The 23,855-nt window shown below is 37.2% G+C and overlaps 1 protein-coding gene across 1 annotated transcript in view; it reads left to right on the top strand.

The window, feature by feature from the left end:
* Nucleotides 1-1,088: 1,088 nt before the first annotated feature.
* LOC134802780 (segmentation polarity homeobox protein engrailed-like) overlaps nucleotides 1,089-23,855 on the top strand; it is a 29,110-nt gene continuing 6,343 nt past the window's right edge. Inside the window, exon 1 of the mRNA XM_063775487.1 lies at nucleotides 1,089-2,450. Within this exon, the coding sequence (XP_063631557.1) occupies nucleotides 1,709-2,450 (742 nt within the window). The 5' untranslated portion in view covers nucleotides 1,089-1,708. The remainder of the gene's footprint in view (nucleotides 2,451-23,855) is intronic.

Raw genomic sequence — 23,855 nt, 5'->3', positions numbered from 1 at the left:
GGTTGACTGGGAAAAAATCCTTAAGGCATTAAGCCCGAGTCTTATGCTGTTGTTATTTTTGGAATAAAGTTAATAATAAATGATATATTTTTCAGTAACCTCTATTAAACAGAAATTAATAAGTACCTAACTTATTAAAGATTGTTCAGAAGTAAGTCATATTCGCCAATTATTGACAGTATTGACTTTGACTTGTAATATTTTTAAGTTGTACATAAATATATCACATATTAGATTGTTACTGTAAATAAAATTTCAGACTCGAAATGAAAAATAAACAAATTAAATTTTCGATATTTTTTGGTCTCAGGGTAAAATTGTGTACTTAACTCCAAAAATCTAAAAACTTGTAGACAATGGATCGTTAACATGCGAAGGGGCTTTGCTCATTTATAATATTTTTTTGAGTTACACAGTTAAAACTAAGTTTGTGAAGTGAAGGGTTTTTATTTTTTTTACCTTTGTAATAGAACTTTATTCAAAAATTTAACAAAAACCAGGAAAAGATTTAAATAAAAGTAAAAACAATTTTGTTCCTTAATTTAAAATGATCAAGTAGGTACTATGTTAGGAAGGTACCTACATAATATAAAAAAAAATGTTTATTTATCTACCTAAAACTATCAAAAATTGGAAACCATATTTTATTTAAAGTACCTACCTACTACTGATATAACTCATTTTACCTACTTTAAACATTTATTCTAATTTTAAGTCGTAAAGGCTTACAACATAGATACCTTATGAATGCCAAATAAATGAACCATTTATCACACATTTTTTCAATTTTTAACTACTTCCGCGTAGGGCCGAAGGCTCGAAGCGTCCAAGACGTCAGTGCTTTAGCACAGAGCAATAGCACAAGTGTCTAAATGCGAAGGCCGAAGGCCGAGCTCCGCGTAGGACCGAAGGCCCGAAGCGTCTAGGATGTTAGTGCATTAACACAGAACAATAGTACAAGTACTTACAATGAATTCGCTTAAAAATGTGAACAATTTTTAATGAATTAAATTGTGAAGGATGTTACAATTGGTTTATTTTTAAACATCAACTGCGACGATGGGGTAAGCCGGCATAATTTTAGCAACACAAAACATTAAAATAAAACATTAACCGTACCTACATTACAAGAACAAAAACCTCATCACAAGAAAATCTAAAAATACCAAAACAACTTAATTACGCTATGACATTTAAAAAGAAAACGTTCAATAATTCATCAACCGCCTATCAATATAATAATTCTGTCAGGCTTTAATTGAAATTCAGTTCAAAAGCATGATATTGATACATTACGAACGCAAAAGAGCCATACCGCCAATTTACAACAGAATTCACAAATCCCTCCATGCCCACTAAATACACAATCACGTTAAATCAATTGCTACACCCATCTCAGTTACCCCACAATAAAACAGTTAAGTTAAAAAGAGACGTAGCACATTCGAAAGCGCTGGGGCCTAAACGGATAACGCCTACAAAACCGAAGGGGGTAGGGTGAAAAAAAAAGCTTGTTTGTCGAGGGGCGTGTCTCGGCAGCTCAGTCAGTCGGCCGCCGCGGTCGTGCGCAGTCGTTCCATCTGTCAAAGTGACAGCCGCGTTCCAAATTTGAATTACAAACTGACATGCATAAATCGATGTTGAAAGTGAGCTGTGTATCGACTGTATAATAAAGACATTGAGTGATATTGACTTGAATTGAGTTATCATGGCTTTTGAAGACCGCTGCAGTCCGAACCAGGCGAACAGTCCGGGGCCGGTCGCTCGAGTACCGGCTCCTCATGCAGAGAATTTGGGTTCCTACTGCCAACCTAGTCAGTATACCTGCACTACCATCGAACCCAGGTACGAGCGCAGCACACCAATGACGATCGTCAAGGTCCAACCTAACTCACCGCCACCAAGCCCTCAAGAATACCAGAATTATTACAGACCCGAAACACCTGATGTAAAGCCGGTCATCAACCAAGATTTCGATCCAAAGTCGAATCAAAGACAACAACCAACCTTACCGATCAACTTCTCCATAAGCAACATCCTACACCCTGAATTCGGTTTGAACGCTTTAAGAAAAACGAGCAAGATCGAAGGACCAAAACCCGTCGGGCCGAACCACAGCATCCTCTACAAACCTTACGATTTATCGAAGCAGAACGACTTCCAGAAATACAGCTTCGACTATTTAAAGACTAAAGAGCCTGACTTTAACAGATTGCCGCCTTTGGGTGGTTTAAGGCAGACCGTTTCGCAGATCGGGGAAGTGCAAAAGGAGAAAGAGATTCCGAAGCCGGTTGAGGCTAAAAGGCCAGATTCAGCCAGTTCCATAGTATCTTCAACGTCCAGTGGAGCCCCTTCTACATGTGGCAGTACAGAAGCGAATAGCCAAGGAAACTCTACTCTGTGGCCTGCGTGGGTGTACTGCACCAGATACAGTGACAGACCTAGCTCAGGTAACTTTTTAAATTTACTTTTTAATTTCTTGTGTTTTGCACAAAGTCCTTGACATAATAATATAACCTGGAATGATGACCTCATTAGAAAAAATAAGGATGAAATTTATGGTTCATTTTATGGTTATTGGCAACATATTTTCATAATTATAGTGACAGTTGGGCAGTATGAAATAATAGCTACTGTTTACCTACATATCTCAGCTTTTTTTAAATGTATACATGCACTAGTGGACCTAGTGGTAAAATGGTATAAAGACATATGAATAATTAATTATTGTTTTATAACAAGTTTGTTTTTGCTTTTGTCAAAAAAAATATTCATATTATATTCTAAGTTATTTAGCCGTTGGTCGCATAATTATTAATAGGTACACAATTATTTCCAGTTCGATTTAATTCAAATGTCTTATTAGTTCGTTTGGTAGAACATCATATTCTTCTTCTTTTTCTCCTAAGCTTTTTTCCCATCGCCTGGGGTCAGCTCTCCTTGTCTGTCTTTTCCATTTTTCCCTATCCTGCGCTGTTGCTGCGTCCATCCCGGTCTCCTTCAGATCTCTCTGGACCGTCGTCAGCCAGGTGGCGGGGGGTCTTCCGCGGCGACGCGTCTTTTACAGCATCTTATTAGTAATAATTTATCAGGAAAATGGTTTAATTACTGGTAAGGAGACAAAAAAACATGATATAGTTTATTAGCTGCTGATCTTTGGTTTAACACCGAAAGTCAGGTCAGCAAAACCGGTTCAGTAATCGGTACCGACGGAAAAGTGATTAGGTACTTAATGGTATCATTATGTTCGCTTTACCACAATTATCACACTTGTAGACATGTTTGTAAATGAATCTTTACAAATTTTATGAAAAAGAAAGTAATTTCGAGTGGATGTATGCATTTTTAAATTCTTTCAGTCAATTTTGAAATGAGTTTAGATGATGTTTACAGCAATGACAGATTGATACCTGCCTAGGTACTTGGACAAAAATATACTGTAGAATGACACACCTTTTATAGGATTCCGTACCCAAAAGGTAAAAACGGGACCCTATTACCAACTATTACTAAGACTCCACTGTCCGTCTGTCTGTCTGTCACCTGTATCTCATGAACCGTGATAGCTAGACAGTTGAAATTTTCACAGATGATGTATTTCTGTTGCCGCTATGACAACAAATACTAAAAACAAAACAAAATAATTATTTAAATGGGGCTCCCATACAAGAAACGTGATAATTTTGCCGTTTTTTGCGTAATGGTACGGAACCCTTCGTGCGCGAGTCCGACTTGCACTTGTCCGGTTTTTCTTATTTTCTCTGAGGGTGTGCAATACACGTATACATACCTAAGTTTTGTATGGGACATTTAAAGACAGACCGAGTTACAGTTTATATCTAGTTTTCCTTTTGCCGCCCATACGTCAAACCTTGCCAAGCAAACTGAAACTTTGATTTAGTCAACACAAAGTTCAAATTAGAATGGAACAGGAGACCTTTTTATAGGTCTCTGGGCGGCTACAGGTTAAACATATGAGCATGCTTGTAAAATAGGTAACCATTTGTTGTGGCGTTTTCCTGTACTTGTGGTTAACGTTATTTGGCATACAAAGCGCTGCGGTTTTGCAAATTCATCATTCTAGTAATTTGAATGCCCTTGTATTTATGATAATTGAAATTTTACGATGCCGGGTATTAGGAAAATACGAATGAATATTTTATGAATTTTCTTTGACTTATATGACGTTATGTCCTATAATTCTTATTAGGTAGGAACCTAAACGATAAATATTCACTTTATATACTTATACCTAGGTAATATAGTTATGTAGTTGTAAATCAGTTTCTGAACCTGTTTCAATGATTTTAATAAAAATAAATAAACACACAAGAGAAAGAAAGAAAGACAAAGCGACAGAAATGTAAGAAAAGTGGAAAATTGATCTAGAAACTTCGGTTAAGGGCATAAGAATGTCAAATTTCGTTATTGGAAAAAACGTTAACATACCAAGTTTTTTTTTGGTTTCGTCCTGCGACTAATCGTCATCCTCGCGTTGTTCCGGTATTTTGCCACAGGTCAATGGTGCCTGGGGTCCGCTTGGCAACTAATCCCCAGAATTGGCGTAGGCACTAGCTTTTACGAAAGCGACTGACCTTTCAACCACAGGGTAAACTAGGCCTTATTGAGATTAGTCCGGTTTCCTTCACCGAAAAGCGACTGGTAAATATCAAATGATATTTCGTACATCAATTTCGAAGAGTTCTTGGTACGAGCCGGGGTTTGAGCGCGCGACCTCCGGATTGAAAGTCGCACGCTCTTACCGCTAGACCACCAGCGCAGCGCTGGAATATGGTACCTATGTTGCCGAGTATATAATCTTTAGGAACGAGAAAAGCGCTAAGATAGGAAAGTGTATTATCTATCTAGTACCTTTAAACGAGAAATTCTTGTTTATTTATTTAAGTATATTTATATTTCGGAGATCTCGGAAACAGCTCTAACGATCTTATATGTTTTCCGAGCAAAGCTCGGTCTCCCAGATATTAGGTGTATTAAATTCGAAACTTTTGTACCAATTTGTTTAGGCCCTTAACAAATGTTAACATAAACGGTTAACTGTTAAAAGCCGATAAAGCATAAACAAGCTGATGCGGTTAATAAAGCATAATAGTAAAGTTAAATAGTCGTGAGTTATGCCCGCATTTCGGATTCTTGCGGCCTATCATGGGGCCGTTTACTGCGTTGTTGGAACAGAAATGGTTGCATATGAGCGATTTAATCGTCAGATTCCTTAATACAATATGTATAGATTTAAGCCAGGGATCGTTACCGGTATAACTAAAAATCAAAATATCTCATAGATTTCACATTATTTCTTTGATATTTTAGAATAGTATTTAGGTAAGGATAATGATTGATCAGATTAGCTAAATTAAGTGCAAAAATATGCATAAACAACCAAGATAGGTACCGAAATTGAATCCCGGTTAATTTGTATTAAAAAATATACCGGTATTCGATCCCTGATTTAAGCTAGTTATTATTTTGCATTTTTATAGGTATGTATAATTCGTTCTTATCTTATCTATGTATATCAAACGGTTATGGTCAAGTAAGTAATATTCTTGAGGATTTCTCGCAGGTCGCGCATATGCAGACCAATACGACCTTCAAGAAAAAGCGTACTCCCATCTTAAATTCCGGCAATGCAATTTCAACCCCTCTGGTGTTGCAGGTGTCCATGGGCCACGGTAATTGCTTACATTCAAGCGATTTGTCTACTCTTTTGCCTCCTATATCATAAAAAAAATTATAGGATACTTTTTTTAACTGACCACTTTTTAGTTTTTGATCCTAAAGGGGCCCACTGATTAACAGTCCGCCGGACGGAATCGGCCTGTCAGTTAGAACAAAAAGTTGACAGTTCCGAACAACTGACGGGGTTCCGTACCGAAAAGGTAAAAAGGAACCCCAATGGTGCGACTCTGTCCGTCTGACTGTCGCACTTGCACTGACATATACACATCTGTACACTAGTATCCTAACACCAGTCACTAGCACTCATGAATAATATAATAGATTCAATTTATTCAAACACTGCCAACAGCTGTTGCCAACAGAATAATCTGAAACATTATAATCACAAAACGCTCAAATATAAATAAAACAGTAGACCGTTTGAATTTTTTTTAATGATTTGTATCATGATTTAGTCTAGCTTTTTTATAATGCAAAGGATCGTTTATATTTCTATAAGCCATGATATTAAGTAAGCTATAAAGTTACGTTTAACGCATCATAAAAGGCGTTGAAATATGTTTTTTTTTTTCAACTACTTAAGTAAGTAATGTCGAGAAAAATTAGCATTTTTTGTAGAATAAATCATTCCTATACCTTTTTTTTCATTAATAAATTGTTTTTTCCCCATTTTTGGTTTCTAATTACGTATAGGTACCTACATATATATTTTGTAAAGATTACCAAACGTAATTGTTAGAATTTTTTTTTTTAATTCTCAAACAAAATAAAATATTGAGTAAATGTGGACATAGAGATGGAGATGAATTAAAAAAGTTTTTTGTAATACAATATGTTTTACACATAAGTAGAGCTCATTATCGTGTGTTGCCTACCTAGTATAGGCAGATATAAGTTAGGCTACCGGAAGGTTATTATGCTCCAAAACAAATGAAAAAAATCCTAACTACGTAACTAAAACCTAGGGCATACCTGGGATGGGACGCTCGGTAGCGGAGGCCGATCGGACGTCCCAGGTATCGCTGGGGCGATGCGGTTGAAGCGGACTTGCGCGATCTCCATGCCGATAACTGGCGGGAGATGGCACAGGATCGAGACAATTGGCGTGTACTCGTGTCGGAGGCCAAGACTCAGTTTGAGTCCCTGCGCCATTAAGTAAGTAAGTACGTAACTAAAACAACAAATTTTACTGGCCATACTTCGTGGGAGGTCCCAAATTTCTGCTTTAAACAATTACTATCAGAACATTTTATAGCTCATTCTTATTAAGCAATTAAAGCATTATCTTTATGCAAATTCGTTAAATAATTAGAGAAAAAAATAGAACTGAATTTTATATGGCTTCAAGCAATAAAATTACGGTTTGGACTAATTATAATAGCATAATTGTTTGGATTACGATTAAATGGCTCATTGTCGGTTTTTTAAGTTTTTTGAGATATGCCGCTTTCCCGTCGGGATTTTTTAAGTTTACACTTTAATGACTCAATGATTTTCAAGAAATACAAAGTAAAACCAGAGACTAATAAAAAATAAAGATTGACTATTTTAATATAAAGTATTCTTAATTTTCCGTTATCTAATCTAATACCATTAGACGTGCAATTCTTGTATATTTATTTGTATATTATATTTCGCGGATCTCGGAAACGGCTCTAACGATTTCGATGAAATTTGCTGTACTTACCTATATGGGTTTTCGGGGTCGAAAAATCGATCTAGCTAGGTCTTATCTCCAGGAAAACGGGCATTTTTGAGTTTTTATATGTTTTCCGAGCAAAAATTTAGTATTTGTCGTATTAACTTAGATTGGTTTGAGGGTGTGTCACACTGACTTTTCGCCCTCTAAAAAAATATAAAATACACAATTTCCTATGGAGACTACTGTCTACATTAATACTCGTCTCTGTTAAAACTATTAATTTCCTCCGAAGGCAAAATACCGAGAAGATATTTAAATATTTTTTTACAGTGACGGTCCTGACATATGTCAAAACGGTGATGACTGACTAACAATGACTACCTCGCCGCCTATTGTTGTCATTGTTATTGTTCTATTTGTTTTAAATGACAGCTTTTGACATTCTGTAAAAATTATCTCGAGTCTTGTGTGGACTTGGCTGGCTAATTTGGCAGGGACTTAATGCTGTGTATATTCTTCCAACATGATGCATTTGTGTTTTTTAACCTTTTGGACACCAATGACAGATATATACGCACCGCAGGTTCAACGCCAAAGACCGATTAATCGGTCATAGACCACAGAGCAACATAGACCTACGTGCATATGCATAAAGTTCAATTTCAGTTGGGTGACGTGGCGTCCGAGTGACAGCTTTTGTGTTTGACACGGCGTCGAAAAGGTTAAGGACTATGACATACGAGAGAAAGCGGGGTTACTAACGTTGCGTGGGGTGATTTAGATTCCTTTGGGTTGTTTAGGGCTTTTAAAGTCCCCCGGTAGTTCAAAGTAGCCCGTTTTTTTTTCATTGAGCGATAGGTATACACATTCATTATTTACTTTTATGAATCTGATACCTTTAAACGAGCAATTCTCGTTTATTTATTTATATGTATATATATTTCGGGGATCTCGGAAACGGCTCTAACGATTTCAATGAAATTTGCTATATGGGGGTTTTCGGGGGCGATAAATTGATCTAGCTAGGTCGTATCTCTGGGAAAACGCGCATTTTTTAGTTTTTATGTGTTTTCCGAGCAAAGCTCGGTCTCCCAGATATTAAAATATTAATGTAAAATATAAATGGCAAATGCGTTTTTTTTTAAATTTCGTACGCCGAAAAAAGATCAAATGGTTGAATTAAGTACGTCAATTTCTTAGTACTGCGCCGCCAGTATATAAGTAGGTAACAGTCGTACACTTGTTGCTTTTTTTTAAATTACTTACGTACAGTACACACAATTCCAAGAAAGCATATCATATTGCCTACGGTTCGATTTAAAAACAATGTGGCTGAATCAATACAATTAACTAGTTTTTTTCCTGTTAATCTTGCACCTTTTAAACTGTGTCATTGTCATTTTTTTTAATAATTACAACCAAATTGTTTAAGTAGATGCCGCTTTTAAATTGAATTCGTAAAAAGAAAATTTAATGACATCATGAAATTGAAAAGGCCTACGGTAACAAGACCAATTATATCATAAAGAACATGTTTTTATTTTTCGACACCCGTCTACTGAAACGCGTCCATTTAAAAATAAAAATGCGAATTGACAACATAATTACTGGTTATTTTGCAGCGAATATTGCAATATTTATTCACACTTTCCAATCACCTTCAATCAATTATGGACCTTATCTTAATGCAGTCAAAGTTAAAAACCTAATAAAGAGCGTTCCATTCACACAATGACACTCGCCTTATTCCCTTACACGCTCACAAACTTACATAAACGCTTCATCAAAGACTGCATGGCTTTTATACCGTTACAATAAAATTAAAAATCGAATGTCTTTAAATTTATCGACGGCAATTTAAAGCAGGTGAAGTAATGAAACAATTTAGGTGCAATTATTTCGCGCGATTATCATTTTTTTTCTTCGCCGCCATCTTGGTAGCGTAATGGCGGCACGCCCAGTTGCCAGTGGCAAAAAAGGTGTGCGTACTGCGGCAGCGTTCAGTGTTGCTAGTTAATTTTTCTTTTTTTTCGTGACGCGCGTATTTAGCGTTGCATTTAGTGGAACTATAGTAATTAAATAATGAATTGTGGTGTTTTGACCGAGTTACGTTAACGAGTATGTGGTTGTACAAACAGCAACACTTTTAACTGTCATCGGTGGACCTTATGCCTTTTGTAATAAGGTCCTCCGATGGACAGTTAACAGTGTGAGCGATTGTACTAACTAGGAGGTTTTTATGTTTTTTGCGGCAATTTATAATTTCCGACGAAAAGTATGACGCTTTGTCGGGTTTGATCGACTTATGGTCTTGTTAGGTGCCGTTACTTACTTATTAAGGACAATATTTTAATAATAGGTACTTAAAACTTACGATAAATTTATAAAGTAAATATATAAGTAGTATAGTTTGGTAAGAGTTACTTGTCACTGGATCATAGGCAGATAGAATCATACTCTTTTTCTTACTTTATGCTAGTAAAATAATCCTAAAGAGAGTAATGACTTAAGGGGCCCACTGATTAACAGTCCGCCGGACGGCATCGGCCTGTCAGTTGTTCGGAACTGTCATAATTTTGTTCTAACTGACAGGCCGATACCGTCCGGCGGACTGTTAATCAGTGGGCCCCTTACTACTACTACTTACTAAACTACTTACCTAATCAAAATATCTTCCATGTTTTACTTTTACATTAATAAAATTAAAATTTAAAAGCGTGCACATTTTGTCATATATCTCTGTCCATGTCAAAAGGTTAAAAATGTCACGAGCTATAAGAAACAATGTCGAATTGCGTTCGATCATAACATATTTAGTCGCATACCTAGTTAAACTTTTCTTTTCACTTTTAACCAAACTAGTTATGTAAATCGGTTATTTTTTACAAGCATATCGTTTTCCGATGATAATCGATGGCCATAATCGCGATTATATCGATTTACGAGCTCGATGCAACTATCGACTTAATATATAGTATACTTAATATTCTATGGTCTTTCTTATGGGATTTGGTGGCTTTTTAACCTCGTTATATTTCAATTAGGTACGTATAAAGAAAAATGCTAGAATAAAATGATTATGAATACGAATATGTTGCTTTTCAGGGTTCCGTACCCAAAGGGTAAAAACAGGCCCTATTACTAAGACTCCGCTGTCTGTCTGTCCGTCCGTCTGTCACCAGGCTGTAACTCATGAACCGTGATAGCTAGACAGTTTTCACACATGATGTATATTTCTGTTGCCGCTATAACAACAAAAACAAAATAAAATAAATATTTAAGCGGGGCTCCCATACAACAAACGTGATTTTTTGCCGTTTTTTGCGTAATGGTACGGAACCCTTCGTGCGCGAGTCCGACTCGCACTTGGCCGGTTTTTTATTAGCTATATGCTGTCATGCGTTGATGTCACAATTTCACACTTGTTAGAAAGTAACAATCATAGTGACACAATATTTGACTGGTAGAGAATGCCTTGTAGCATTAAGTCCGCCTTTTGTACATTTGTATTTTCCTTCTACAATAAAGATTAATTAATTAAATAAATAAATAAATATTTAAGAGCGTAACCATCATGCTATATATGGGTTTTCGGGGGCGATAAATCGATTTAGCTAGGTCTTATCTCTGGGAAAACGTGCATTTTTGAGGAGTCCAGACACGTCTGTGATCGATGCGGCAAGAAGTGCCGATCGGCCATTGGTCTATACCAAGGGTCTCCAAACTTTTTTACCTGAGGGCCATATATTGCGCCTCAGAAACTTTCGCGCGGGCCACCGTCGGCTTTTGCGCCGGGGGAGGGTGTCTGGTTGCTGCTGTTAGGAACAGTTCCACTCTCAATGAATGCTGAACCCCTGGAGCCTGGCTCCCGCGGGCCGGACAGTGGGCACTCGCTTTGGGTGTCGGCGGGCCGGATTGGAACACGTCGCGGGCCGGATTTGGCCCGCGGGCCGTGGTTTGGAGAGCCCTGGTCTATACAGTCATCGCGGTCAATGTAGGCTGTAGACTACCTCCTCAAAATACCTTCATTAGTCGCTGCAATTATCATCTGCAAAGATACTGTGGCTAATGATGATGATATGATGACACAAGCTTGACCTAGTGTGAGTGCTACTGCTAACCAAATTGTAATATTTTAAGTGAAACTGTTTTGTTTTATCCTATGTTTCATCTATGCCTGGTAACGAAATCAAATTTTTGTATTTTTTCCGAGCAAAGCTCGGTCTCCCTGTCCCTGATATTATGTTATAAAGAGACATTGCAGCCTGAGCGGAAGGTGTTCGATTTTATGCGATCTGGGAACTCTGAGGGAATCCGGCATTGCTGCCGGTTGGACTGCAAAAACTGAGTACAGTCGCGAAAAACAGTGCTACGAACTGGGTTTGTCACGAATTTCACTTTTAGGGCGTTCCACGAGTCTGGCCCGTGCTTACAAAATATATTTTTTTATGAGACATTTTTTTTGCTATAAATAAGATAAACATTATACCTAGAAGTTTCGCTTTGTCAGTTATAAGCAATGATATCATATAACTACATAAAGTAAAAATATGTTTAACTCATACATAAGGGAGCCCAAATAAATACTTCCATACTAGTATTTATTTCACTACCTACGAATAAAAATAAAATAAATATTATAAGGACATTCTTACACAAATTGACTAAGCCCCATGGTAAGCTCAAGAAGGCTTGTATTGTGGGTTACTCAGACAACGATAAATATCATCAATGGCCACTGCATCCCTGACGGATGATTGTTGCAACGCGGTGTACATCTTTTCAGTATGCAGATGGAGTGACCTCTCCACAGACGTTGCATCGCCTGGGACGATGTATTAGGAGACACGAACTTGCCCAGAATTCATGACCCCCTCTCGACCGCATCGACTGAATCCTCAGGAATGAAGCGAGTCACTACGTGAGGAGCCGAGGAGGTTGCAGGAGCTGCCGACTTTTTCAGGTTGGACCTTACTGTCGCCTGCGGTGCCCCGAACCGTTGCCTCTTTCGCTATCACACGCCGTACCGAAGTCCACCTTCTCCGCCGATGATACCGTTGAGGTCTTCACCCGTAACAATGGGCACGGGCTATGCGTTATACCCCGCAAAACTGGGTCCCTGCCGAACTCAGCCACCTACTCTTCCCGGCCTACTGAGAAGAAAGGTGCCCACCCCCGCGACATGGACGCGCCGGACAGGATTTACCACAGTGAACAAATAGAGAAGAGGACTCTATTGTTCCTGTGGCCGGGTTAATGGGTGCGTTTTTGACCCGCACACCAAAACGGACCAGACAACGATAAATATAATACCTATACAAATACTTAAATAAATAGAAAACATCCATGACTCAGGAACAAATATCTGTGCTCATTACACAAATAAATGCCCTTACTGGGATTCGAACCCAGGGCCATCACAGGGCTTCACAGGTAGGGCCACAAGGCCAGACCGGTCGTCAAACGAATGAATATGTGTTTGTCGATTACTTTTCTCATACCATTCATCTTTGTTACACTCGTTGTTGTGCATAAGCTCATCTCTTTCTCTTTCGGTGTGCGGGAGCTCGTGATCACGTGCGCAGTCATAGCTTGCACTAAAGTGCACCTGCACAATTTGTACAAGTTAAGCGCTTCAATTTTGGAACGCCTGTAACCTAGGTATCTAGAGTTATAATATCATTGGTTATAAATGAAATGACGATTGAACATTCTCCCGAGTGTCGCTTACCTAAGTCTTTTCTAAAGGGGCCCACTGATTTACAGTCCGCCGGACGGTATCGGCCTGTCAGTTAGAACAAAATTTTGACAATTCCGAACAACTGACAGGCCGATACCGTCCGGCGGACTGTTGATCAGTGGGCACCTTTAGGGATTTAGGAATAAGAATAAGAAATGTTTATTAGCACAATAATAAATAACACAATACTAAAATTCATTCAGAACATAAATATTTGTGCCAAAAGGTCCTCATTCATATTTATATTTCTAAGCCAAGCCAAGGAAAAACATCAGACCAAAAATCAGCTGTCTTAGCATATTCAGAAGTTCTTTTAAAAGAAATATCGTTCGTAAGCTAGTCAAGTTAACACTTGCGTTCGCGACTGTACTCGCACGAATTCACTAATTAATGTACTTCCAGCAACAGCGTCAATTGGTTAAAACGAATTAGGGCTGCCCTGCTCGATAAAACGATCGATAAAACGATATACCTCATCTATAAAACAAATTACCTTGTCGATAAAATAATATACCTTGTCGATAAAACGATATACCTTGTCGATAAAACAATGCGACTAGACCACCGTTACCTCTTAGTCTCGCGGGTGGATGATAAATACTTGGTTTCTGAACGCTTTCATCGTGTACAGTCGCCATCAGATATATCTGAGCGGCCAACGCGCTCACAAATATCTGAACACGCCTCTATTGTCAAGGCGTTAGAGTGCGTGTTCAGATATTTTTGAGCACATCGGCCGCTTTGATATATCTGCTGGCGACTGTATTTCTGTTGAGGTTGCCAACCACATTATATTATAAATTCTTGCGTTCAAAAATCAACACCCTATTTCTCAAAAATCGATGGCCAATTCCCAGCGATTCAAAGAAACCCCAGTTTACGGTAATGACTAGAATGTCCATAAAGAAAATAATTATGCAATATACTCGTATTTGTAATAATTGTTACAGTCAGTTTAATTTTAAATCATCACTTGAGTTCCCTTTCTGCATAGACAAGACATCCTCCAGACTGAGCATAGTAGCTCTACCCCCTCTGTCACAATATACGGTAGTTTTACTCCATTTTCGAGTCGAAAGTGTCTTTGTGTGAAGTACGAGTACGTGTCTTTGAACGGACCAATCACGGCACGGGACTCGCTCACCTCGTCCCCCGCACCCCTGTATTTTTGGCAGCATCGGTTTCATGAAATAATTGCTCTAAACTCCGTCTAGGGGATTCCTAGTATATGACTTTCTGTGTCGGTTAATCTTCCCACTGAAAGTGAACTCAAGTGATGATTTAAAATTCGATTTGACGTCGCTACGCAATTGTTTCCACAGTGCAATTCTCAGGCCTTAAGTATGACATTAAGAATGCAAAAACTGACAATATTTACCGAGCAGATGACAGGTTAATTGTTCGCTATTGATGATTTGTTTGATTATATTTACGTTAATATGGAAGTAATGGAAATATAGTGACAATACAAGAAAAATAATGATTAAGTATCTGAGAAACAAAGCTGGTGCGACTGATTTAAAAAAATCTTTTTGCGTCGGGGGTTAAAAAGAAAACGCGAGGAGACCAAATTAAACCTGCACTTACAAGTTTCCGTTTGACCCTACAATTTTAACGCGTTTAAGTCCCGTCAAATAATAATAAAAATTTCGGCTTTATACGTCCCACTGCTGGGCACAGGCCTCCTCTCATGCGCGAGAGGGCTTGGGCTATAGTCCCCACGCTAGTCCAATGCGGAAGTCCCGTCAAAGTAAATAAAAAATGTGTGACAATGAGTTTTTCGGAACTTACTTACGAAATATCATTTGATATTTACCAGTCGCTTGTCGGTGAAGAAAAACATCGTGAGGAAACCGGACTATTCCTATTAAGGCCTAGTTTCCCCTCTGGGTTGGAAGGTCAGATGGCAGTCGCCTTTGTAAAAACTAGTGCTTACGCCAATTCTTGAGATTAGTTGTCAAGCAGACCCCAGGTCCCATGAGCCGTGGCAAAATGCCGGGATAACGCGAGGAAGATGGTGTGACAATCGTGAAAAAACTTTCATCATCATCAAATCAGTGTCGGAATTATTGTCTATGGATCACGTACTCTTTGGCGATTTCCCTATGTTTTTCATAATCATAAGGTAAATAGATCTATTCTTCATACATTAGAAATAGATTATGCCCAGGAAATTTCGCTCGTAGAAATCTTATTAAGTACTTATTGCCAATTAATAACATGCAAGCAAATTCAATTCAATCTTGTCAATAATTAAGGCCCATCAGTCTATCAACAATCGAGGAAACCTAATTATCAGGATAAAGGGTAACTCACGCTAGACCGGGCCGGAGCCGGGCCGGAGCTTCCAGCGCTGTTCTATGGAAAGCACCACGCGATCACCCATCTGCCGTCATAGAAAATGACATGTTGGATGATCCGACCAATTAAGGATGACTCACGTTAGACCGGGCCGTGTCCGGGCCGGAGCTTCGTTTTCTATGGAAAGCATCACGTGATCTACCAACTATCATAGAAAAGTAAGCGCCGGCACGGCCCGGTCTAGCGTGAGTCATCCTTAACACGATAACACCCGTAATTAAGTTTAAATACCTATTTAATATTCTAACGATAGGCCAAAAAACTGCAATGCTGATAATCACGAGATTATAACATCTTCATCGTGTCGATTGTTAAGAAATGTTTAATTTAGTGTACGAAGTTCACGTTAGATGGCGCTGTTCGATGTAGCTAAAATCCTGCATTACGCTGTAATGATTCTTCTTGAAATAACGCGTCAGAATTTTGGATCACATAGATGAAACATTAGGAGGAAACCAGACTATTTTATCCTAATAAGACCTAGTTTCTGAATAAATACCCTTATTTCAGGATTGGCGTATAGGTATGTAGCCCATAGCGAACTGAGGCCTCTTTTTTTGAGAGTCAATTAGCAGCACTGATAATTCCGCTACTCGATGCTAGATGTCGACTATGAAAATAATAGTAGTTTTGGTACTAAAACTGATGTATGGAGTGAGCACTCTATGTATTTTTTTCTCTATGGGTTTCCGAGGCAGGAAATTTCTGGATAGGTTACAAATATACCTACTTCTCGGAAATATAAATCAATACCCAACGCTTATATTTCTTTTCATTGCACATCGATTTAACATAAAACAGACATTTACAATAATTAAATATAATAATGACGATATTAAGGTCGATCATGGAAACCAATTATCACTATAACACCGGTAATTAATTAAAAAAATTACCTTTATAATATCATAATGATACTTTACTTCTTTTCTTGTTTTACTGCGTTCAGTCACGAGATAACGTCTTGATTGTGTTATGGCAAGCATTGTTTAACTTAGTGAGCGAACTTCGCGGTAGATGGCGTTGTTCTATTTAGCGAAAATCCTGAGTCGCGCTGTTAAGATTTTTCTTGGGATAATGACCCCTAAAGGCCTACCACCATCGAAAAATCGAAAATCGTCATCTGCCTCTCTATCGCGTATTCAACCGATAGGGAGGCAGATAACGAAATTTCGATTTTCGCGGTAGGTCCTCTGACTCAAATAGTGATTTAGTGTAAGAATTTTGCGATAGATGGCGCTGTTCCGTGTAGAGCTATAATCCTGAATCGCGCTATCAAGATTATTCTAGACATAGTGACGTCATGTTGAAACATTCTATTTATTTTAAGTGTTTGTCAAGTAGTGAACAAGTCGCCCTGCATAACAAATAAATCGTGTTTTATATGAGGTTTCTTACCAAATAGATAAGTATATAGGTTTATAATTTATAGGTAAATAAGTATATAAGTAAGTATAATTTTTGAAAAACTCTCAGGTAGGCGGTATTCGAACCCATGATCTTCGGTTTAAAATTAATTTCAACTAAACGACCCGGCCACCACCATATTAGAATATTTCCAGTTGTAAAGTTGATACAAATTTAATTCAAAGTGTTTGGCACTTTTCAGTAATGTATGTATGTAAAAACTTTGCTGGCCTAACATGTCGCAACAAAGTAATTTCCACTCATAATTTATCCAACAGCGTCAAAAGCGCTAATGTGTTAGGACACAACTAAACCAAGTGTAAACTCCACGCTTCACTAAACACTAATGGGCAATTAGTTAAACTAATCGCTAATTAACAAGGTCTTGGGGTCAATTCCTGACATAAACGTCAGGTTTTTATAGTGTTACATGGATTAATGGTAAGTTGAGTTAAGAGCGTTTTCACATTGTCCGATCCGATATTGGATGTCGGATGACCTTTGAACAGCTGCTAGAAAATGCCTTAAGGCATCGTATCCTTTTATTTTTGTATTTACGCTTTGTTTTGAACAACAAACAAAAATTAAACTCAATTCCTGCAAATATATTCCCAGTCCACTATAACTTAGATCTTTTTAAATCGAAAGTGAATAGACATGCTTATCTTTTTGATAAGCATGCTCTATCTTAGACTGCATCGGCACTTACCATTAGGTGAGATTGTGGTCAAATGCCTACCTTTTTTCAATATTTTTTTTATTAAAATCTTTGTAGTCGTATCCGATAGCGCATCGGACAATGTGAAAACGCTCTAAGGCCTATGGAAACATTTTTCAATGGTATTATTATAAGCGGTGGTAAAGTGGTGAATTCGAAACCAAAGATCGTGGGTTTGAATCTTGTTCTTGTCTCTAACATTAGTGTATACTTTTACAGAACGTTTGTGTGTACTTGATGATTATTCATAAATTGATTCACAAATAAATAAATATTATAGGACAATTTGACACAGATCGACCTAGTCCCACAGGCTTGTAATACAAGTCAAGTAAAAATCCAAAAAATCAATACTTTCAGTTTCGACATCATCCCACCCCTAGTTTACTAAGAACAGGGCAGCAGGCCACCAGGCCGGCAATGTTTTTGCCGGCCGGCATCCAGTAATGACTTGATTTCGGTTTAGGTGGCCCCAGCACCAGTAATGCAGGATATTTACACGTAATTATTGGACTATGCGAGATTAATTTAAAACGATTTTGTGAAGTTGAGATTTTTGGACCAACTGCTTTATTTTCCCACCATAATGTACTTGATGGATACTTCGGCAATATAGTCCGACAAGAGATCAAAAGAGCCTGTAATTCTGAATAGAAACAAGACCGAAGTGATCCCAAAAAAGGCAATTAAAAATAAAACCGGGCAAGTGCGAGTCGGACTCGCGCACAAAGGGTTCCGTACCATAATGCAAAAAAAAAAAAAAAGCAAAAAACAAAAACGGTCACCCATCCAAATACTGACCACTCCCGACGTTGCTTAACTTTGGTCAAAAATCACGTTTGTTGTATGGGAGCCCCATTTAAATCTTTATTTTATTCTGTTTTTAGTATTTGTTGTTATAGCGGCAACAGAAATACATCATCTGTGAAAATTTCAACTGTCTATCTATCACGGTTCGTGAGATACAGCCTGGTGACAGACGGACGGACGGACGGACGGACAGCGAAGTCTTAGTAATAGGGTCCCGTTTTACCCTCGGAACCCTAAAAAGAGTAGTGTACAGTCAGCTTCACAGAAAAGGTACCCCCCCCCCTGCAAGTCAGTTTTGTATAGATATATGTTAATGTACATTAAACTACCTAAAGATAGGTATATCTACCTATCAATATGCCTATATGTAGTCAAGCACGTCTCAAGTTCACACATAGTATTATTTCGTGGTATCTATGCTATGACGTTTCGGAGCTAAGGGTGGCCATGTTGGGGCATGTTAAGATTACAGGCACTTTCGGCTACAAAGTGATTGTTTTAGCACGTGCATGATAGAAGCAATGGATGCGGTATGTTCTGTCTTGAAATTCGAACCAATACCGGTCTACCGTTTAACCTTTCAAATGTGTGTGGTGGTCAAATACCGTAGGGTTAAATCGCGATTGCGCTGTAGAAAGCAGTAAAAAATTAAAATCGTTCTCGAAAAAATGCAAAAATATGACTAAAGTACGGTCCTTACGTACACAGACAAGAGAATAACTTAGGCGGTTAGTAAGAACTAAGAAGTTATTAATGTGAGAAGTCGAGGAAATTACTAAATAAAAATGTCATAAGGTGGAGGGGGGCAATTTAGACTGCGGGTGCTGCGGGATAATTTAAACTAATCGAAATATTTTCAAGAGTGCCACATATGTCCAGAGAATGAAAAAGATTTGATGTGTGTGTTGTGTGTGACTCTAGTTAATAATATAAAACATGGAAGATAATTCGATTGGTTCAAAATACCCCGCGGTCTAAATTGCCCCTGCACCTTACATTTAAACTTATTTTATTCTCAAAACTCAGCAACAATATATTAGAATTGATATTCTAATAGATTGTTGCGGTGATCCGCCCAATTTCTTTACCAACCACCTAAGAAGAGTGGTAGACCTATATCTTTGAGTAGGTGTACAATATGTACAATGGAATAGTTTTAAAATTCGAAAAAAATATGTAACCTAACCTAACCACTGTAGGGCTAAGTGGTATATTCAATTGCCCAGTGATGCAACTATACCGCATCCATGAACTCCTCTAAATATTTTTCATCCATCCAAGTTACTCTATTAGATATTCAATACACATCCTTACGCTTCGACTCCACCAACTTATAACATACATTCCCAGCCATCCTATCCTTATACAGATAAAGTCCATATTCCTTTAAAATCACAGTAAAACCAACTTTGCTGCATACCAAGCCCACTTCAACATTGTTCCAATCTGAAGTGAACCTTAAACTAATAGGTATATGGTTCATATTTGTTTGGGTTGATATGGTGTTATGTTGTAGGGTAACCATTTGTTAGGAATTGATTTTTTCTGATTTTCCAAGGGTAGTTTTGGGGGTATAATTTGGTAGGTAAATGTGTTGGGGTGGCATTTGTACCTTTTGGGGTGTTTTAGTGTGAAAGAGGGTAGAATTCTTACAGGAATACTTACTTTTCTGTTATTGGAAGAAATGTGGAAGAAATACTAAGGCATGCAAAAGCCAACTATTTAAAATATAACCGGACAAGTGCGAGTCGGACTCGCCCACCGAGGCTTCCGTACTTTTTAGTATTTATTGTTATAGCGGCAACAGAAATACATCATCTGTGAAATTTCAACTGTCTATCTATCGCAGTTCATGAGATACATCCTGGTGACAGACAGACAGACGGACAGTGGAGTCTTAGTAATATGGTCCCGTTTTTACCCTTTGGGTACGGAACCCTAAAAAGCAACAAAGTTACAAAGTTACTGAAAACATCATAGGTATGAAATCATTATCCTACCTTATTTTGGCATAAAAAAAATATGTATTACTTATAGCATTTTTACACAAATTGACTAAGCCCTAAAATAAGCTCAAGAAGGCTTATATTTTAGGTATACTCAGACAACGATATATATAACATACAAATTAATTTAATTTTTAGGTTTAATTCTAGTTTTAATGTTAAAATATTTGAATTTAGTTTAGTTAGTTATTGTGTAATTTTATTGAGCAATAAAGACTTTGTATTTTACATAAAGATGAAAAAGTATATACATACATAAATACATAATACATAGAAAACACCCATGGATACAGAGGATACAGGAATTAATATCTATGCAAGTGTGCATCACACAAATAAATGCCCATACTAATTATACTTACTTGGTTGGCGCGGTGACAAAATGAGTCTTGACCTGCAAACGGGATTCGAACCCAGGACCATAGGCTTCGTAGGCTGCGTCACTATCGACAAAGCCAGACCGGTACATATAAATATTTTAATAGATTTTGTTATGAAATCAATGCGTAAGAAACTATCTTTGGGATAATTTCTTTAACATAGAGTTACATTTATGTTTTTTTTTAAATAAGCATAAGTCACTGTAAAACGTAGCAAAACGAGCCAAATTATCATTTTTTTTTCGAATGAAGCAGAACACTGTTTTTACAGTGTGCGAAGCAAAATGAGCAAAACACGTCATCACATGACATTAAAGAACACGGCCTAACCGCAAAACCGCATAAGTCTGGTTATATTTAAATTTATCTTTTACTTAATTGACATTTGGTGTGATGATGTCGACAGGTGAGCATTGTGATGAGTTATTTCTGATTATATTTCTTGTAATAAGTATGATACATCCGTTATATTACTAGGTACCTACACACGTGAAAAATTATCAATTTAGCAGTCTACATATCCATGCAGCATGGTTGGCAAATAAGCACACGAACCGCCTGATGGTAAGCAGTTACCGTAGTGTATGGACGCCTGCAACTCCAGAGGTGTTACATGCGCGTTGCCGACTCTAACACCTTGCACCCTATAGTCTGTATCTTTAGGTATTTAAATAAAAGTAAACAAAATCTACCCTCAAATGGCTCCTTAAGCCAGTTAAGGGTAGATGAAAAGATTACATGATCAAATAATGTTGGTTAAAGTCAGGTCGTTCAGTGACTGATCCAGGCGGTTTTGTAATTGGTCGGTTAACCAATAAATGTTATAACTACCCGAAAATGTACAAATTATTTGTTTCCTTTTATTTCAATACCTAAAGATACAGAGTACAGTCATAGTTAACTCAATTAGATTATTAAAGACGCCTATTACTGTCGCCAAGTGTACAGTTTTTGCTGACTTTACACAAACGAGGCAGATCGGATAATTTATTCATCCCCGGAATAAATCCATCACGCCCATTAACGCGGTGGCAAAGGGTAGTAACTTGCTAATTAACATTTTTGCGTAATGCAATTTCTTTAACTACTCATTTAGAGAAATGTATACAAAATGTTCAGAGATTCTTACATTACAAATATTATAGATTTAAAACAAATTACAGAAATTATTTATTTACCGTACTTTGAATTGAGAAATAAGTGCATTTCATCAAAATTAATTAATAATTACTGCCAGTGCCAATGTGTAACATATAACGTAATGTATTTGCAAAACTTAGTAATTGTAAGTGCAATATTTACTACACGATTGTATCCTTTCTTCATACAATATGTACGTAGGTATACCAGTATAATAAGTATTATCATTTTAACTAGTGGCTCTGTGAGCTGTAGACCTCGCGAGCAGAGCTTGAAATAACATGGTGCTAAGAGCTTTAAATACACCGTGTTTTTTTTGATTTCCGTTAATTTCAAGGGTGCATTCCTGAGCTTAAATCAAGTAACTTTCTCAAAGACACCGATGTTCTAATTAAGTCCATTTCGGAGATAATCCATAATTATTTTTTTTTACTATAATGCCTCTACAAGCGTGTACACTTGCCTTAGGGCCGGCTTACATATTGATTAGTGTTTAGAATGAGTTCATACATTTGCTACTAAACTTAAGTACAATCTCGGTCGATTGATGTACGAAATGACATTGATATGTCACAGATTTCAATTGTTTGGTTGAGTTAAATGTAATGCCCGTGTTACAACAACGCTATATGCTACATTTAATTACTTTTTAAACAAAAAAAAAACAAAAAAGAAAACAAAAAAAATTTTTTTTTTTGAAAATTAACTATGCCGTTTAGTTCTTATAAACGTACTTAACTATACCCCGAAGTTAACGGAATTCAATAAAAACACGGTGTATAGTAAATTAAAGAAAAATAATACGAAATTTATGTGTAAAAAAATACAAAAAGTTATAATATCCCAGCATACAATTACTGGGGATCGAACCCAGACCCTCTGTGCAAACAGAAAAAGCGAACGTTTACAAACTGAGCCAAATAGTTCTTAGATGGGTTGACGAAATTTAGCTACTCCTTCTCAAATTAAAATTAGTTAAAATTAAATATCTAAATACCGCCTAAACCAGCGATAATTTTTTTCTGCATTTTTTGCTATTAACTCTGTAAACATGTTTCAAAAAGAAAAAAGTCTTATGATATCGATACGACTATTTGTTTAGGCGCCAGGTATCACGACTCCGCCATTTTTAAAAATTTCCAAAAACCGGATTGACAAAAAAATTTTATTTAGTCATAAAATTCGGTCACAAAATTTCACGAGAATCGGTTAAGAATTGCGACCTGTAGAGGAGAACATCCGGACATACGAAAGCAAAATGCCCGAGTCAAAACGTAGACCTTCGCTTCGCTTCGGTCAATTAGATACCTACATAAAAATTAAATAACTGCTGGTATTAACTGCAAAAGAGACTCAAAACATTATTTAAAAGAAATGCGTGAACACGCTAACAAACGATAATTTTGTGTGAAAACAACGACCACTGTGCCGTTTTGAGGTTAAATATGTTTTTATTTCGTGTATTATTTTTACTAAAACAACGGATTTGGTAAGAACTTCTTATTGACTTAAGTCTTTCTTGTTTTGTGATTATTATTCTTAATGTGGGGTCTGAATCAGGTTTTTGGCTTCGAATTACAACGATTGGGTGATTAAACTTTATTACCTACTAACAAGTTTGTATTCAAATAATGTTAAAGACATGATTTGGTTCAAATCTGGTTAGAAACTGTCAAACCATTTGAAGTAAAATTAGGTTTACATTTTAGCTTCATGCAGTGATGCAGGCGACAGCTTATATAGTTTATATAGTTTAGCCAGGAACTGTGTTTAGAGTATTATACTTTGCCTTACGCTAGTAGGTACTATTACCCAAAAAGGGGTAAGTATAGTTTTTTTTTCTTATTTTAACTGACAAATGGGTTCAAACTATAGTTAAGTATACGTTTCAATTCTGTAATGGACTTAATTTTGTTTTGTGTTGCCAGACAAAACCTTTATTTCAACTGCC

The sequence above is a fragment of the Cydia splendana genome, chromosome 25 (assembly GCF_910591565.1).
Source record: "Cydia splendana chromosome 25, ilCydSple1.2, whole genome shotgun sequence".
Lineage (NCBI taxonomy): Eukaryota > Metazoa > Arthropoda > Insecta > Lepidoptera > Tortricidae > Cydia > Cydia splendana.
This window is presented reverse-complemented; position numbering and strand designations above follow the sequence as displayed.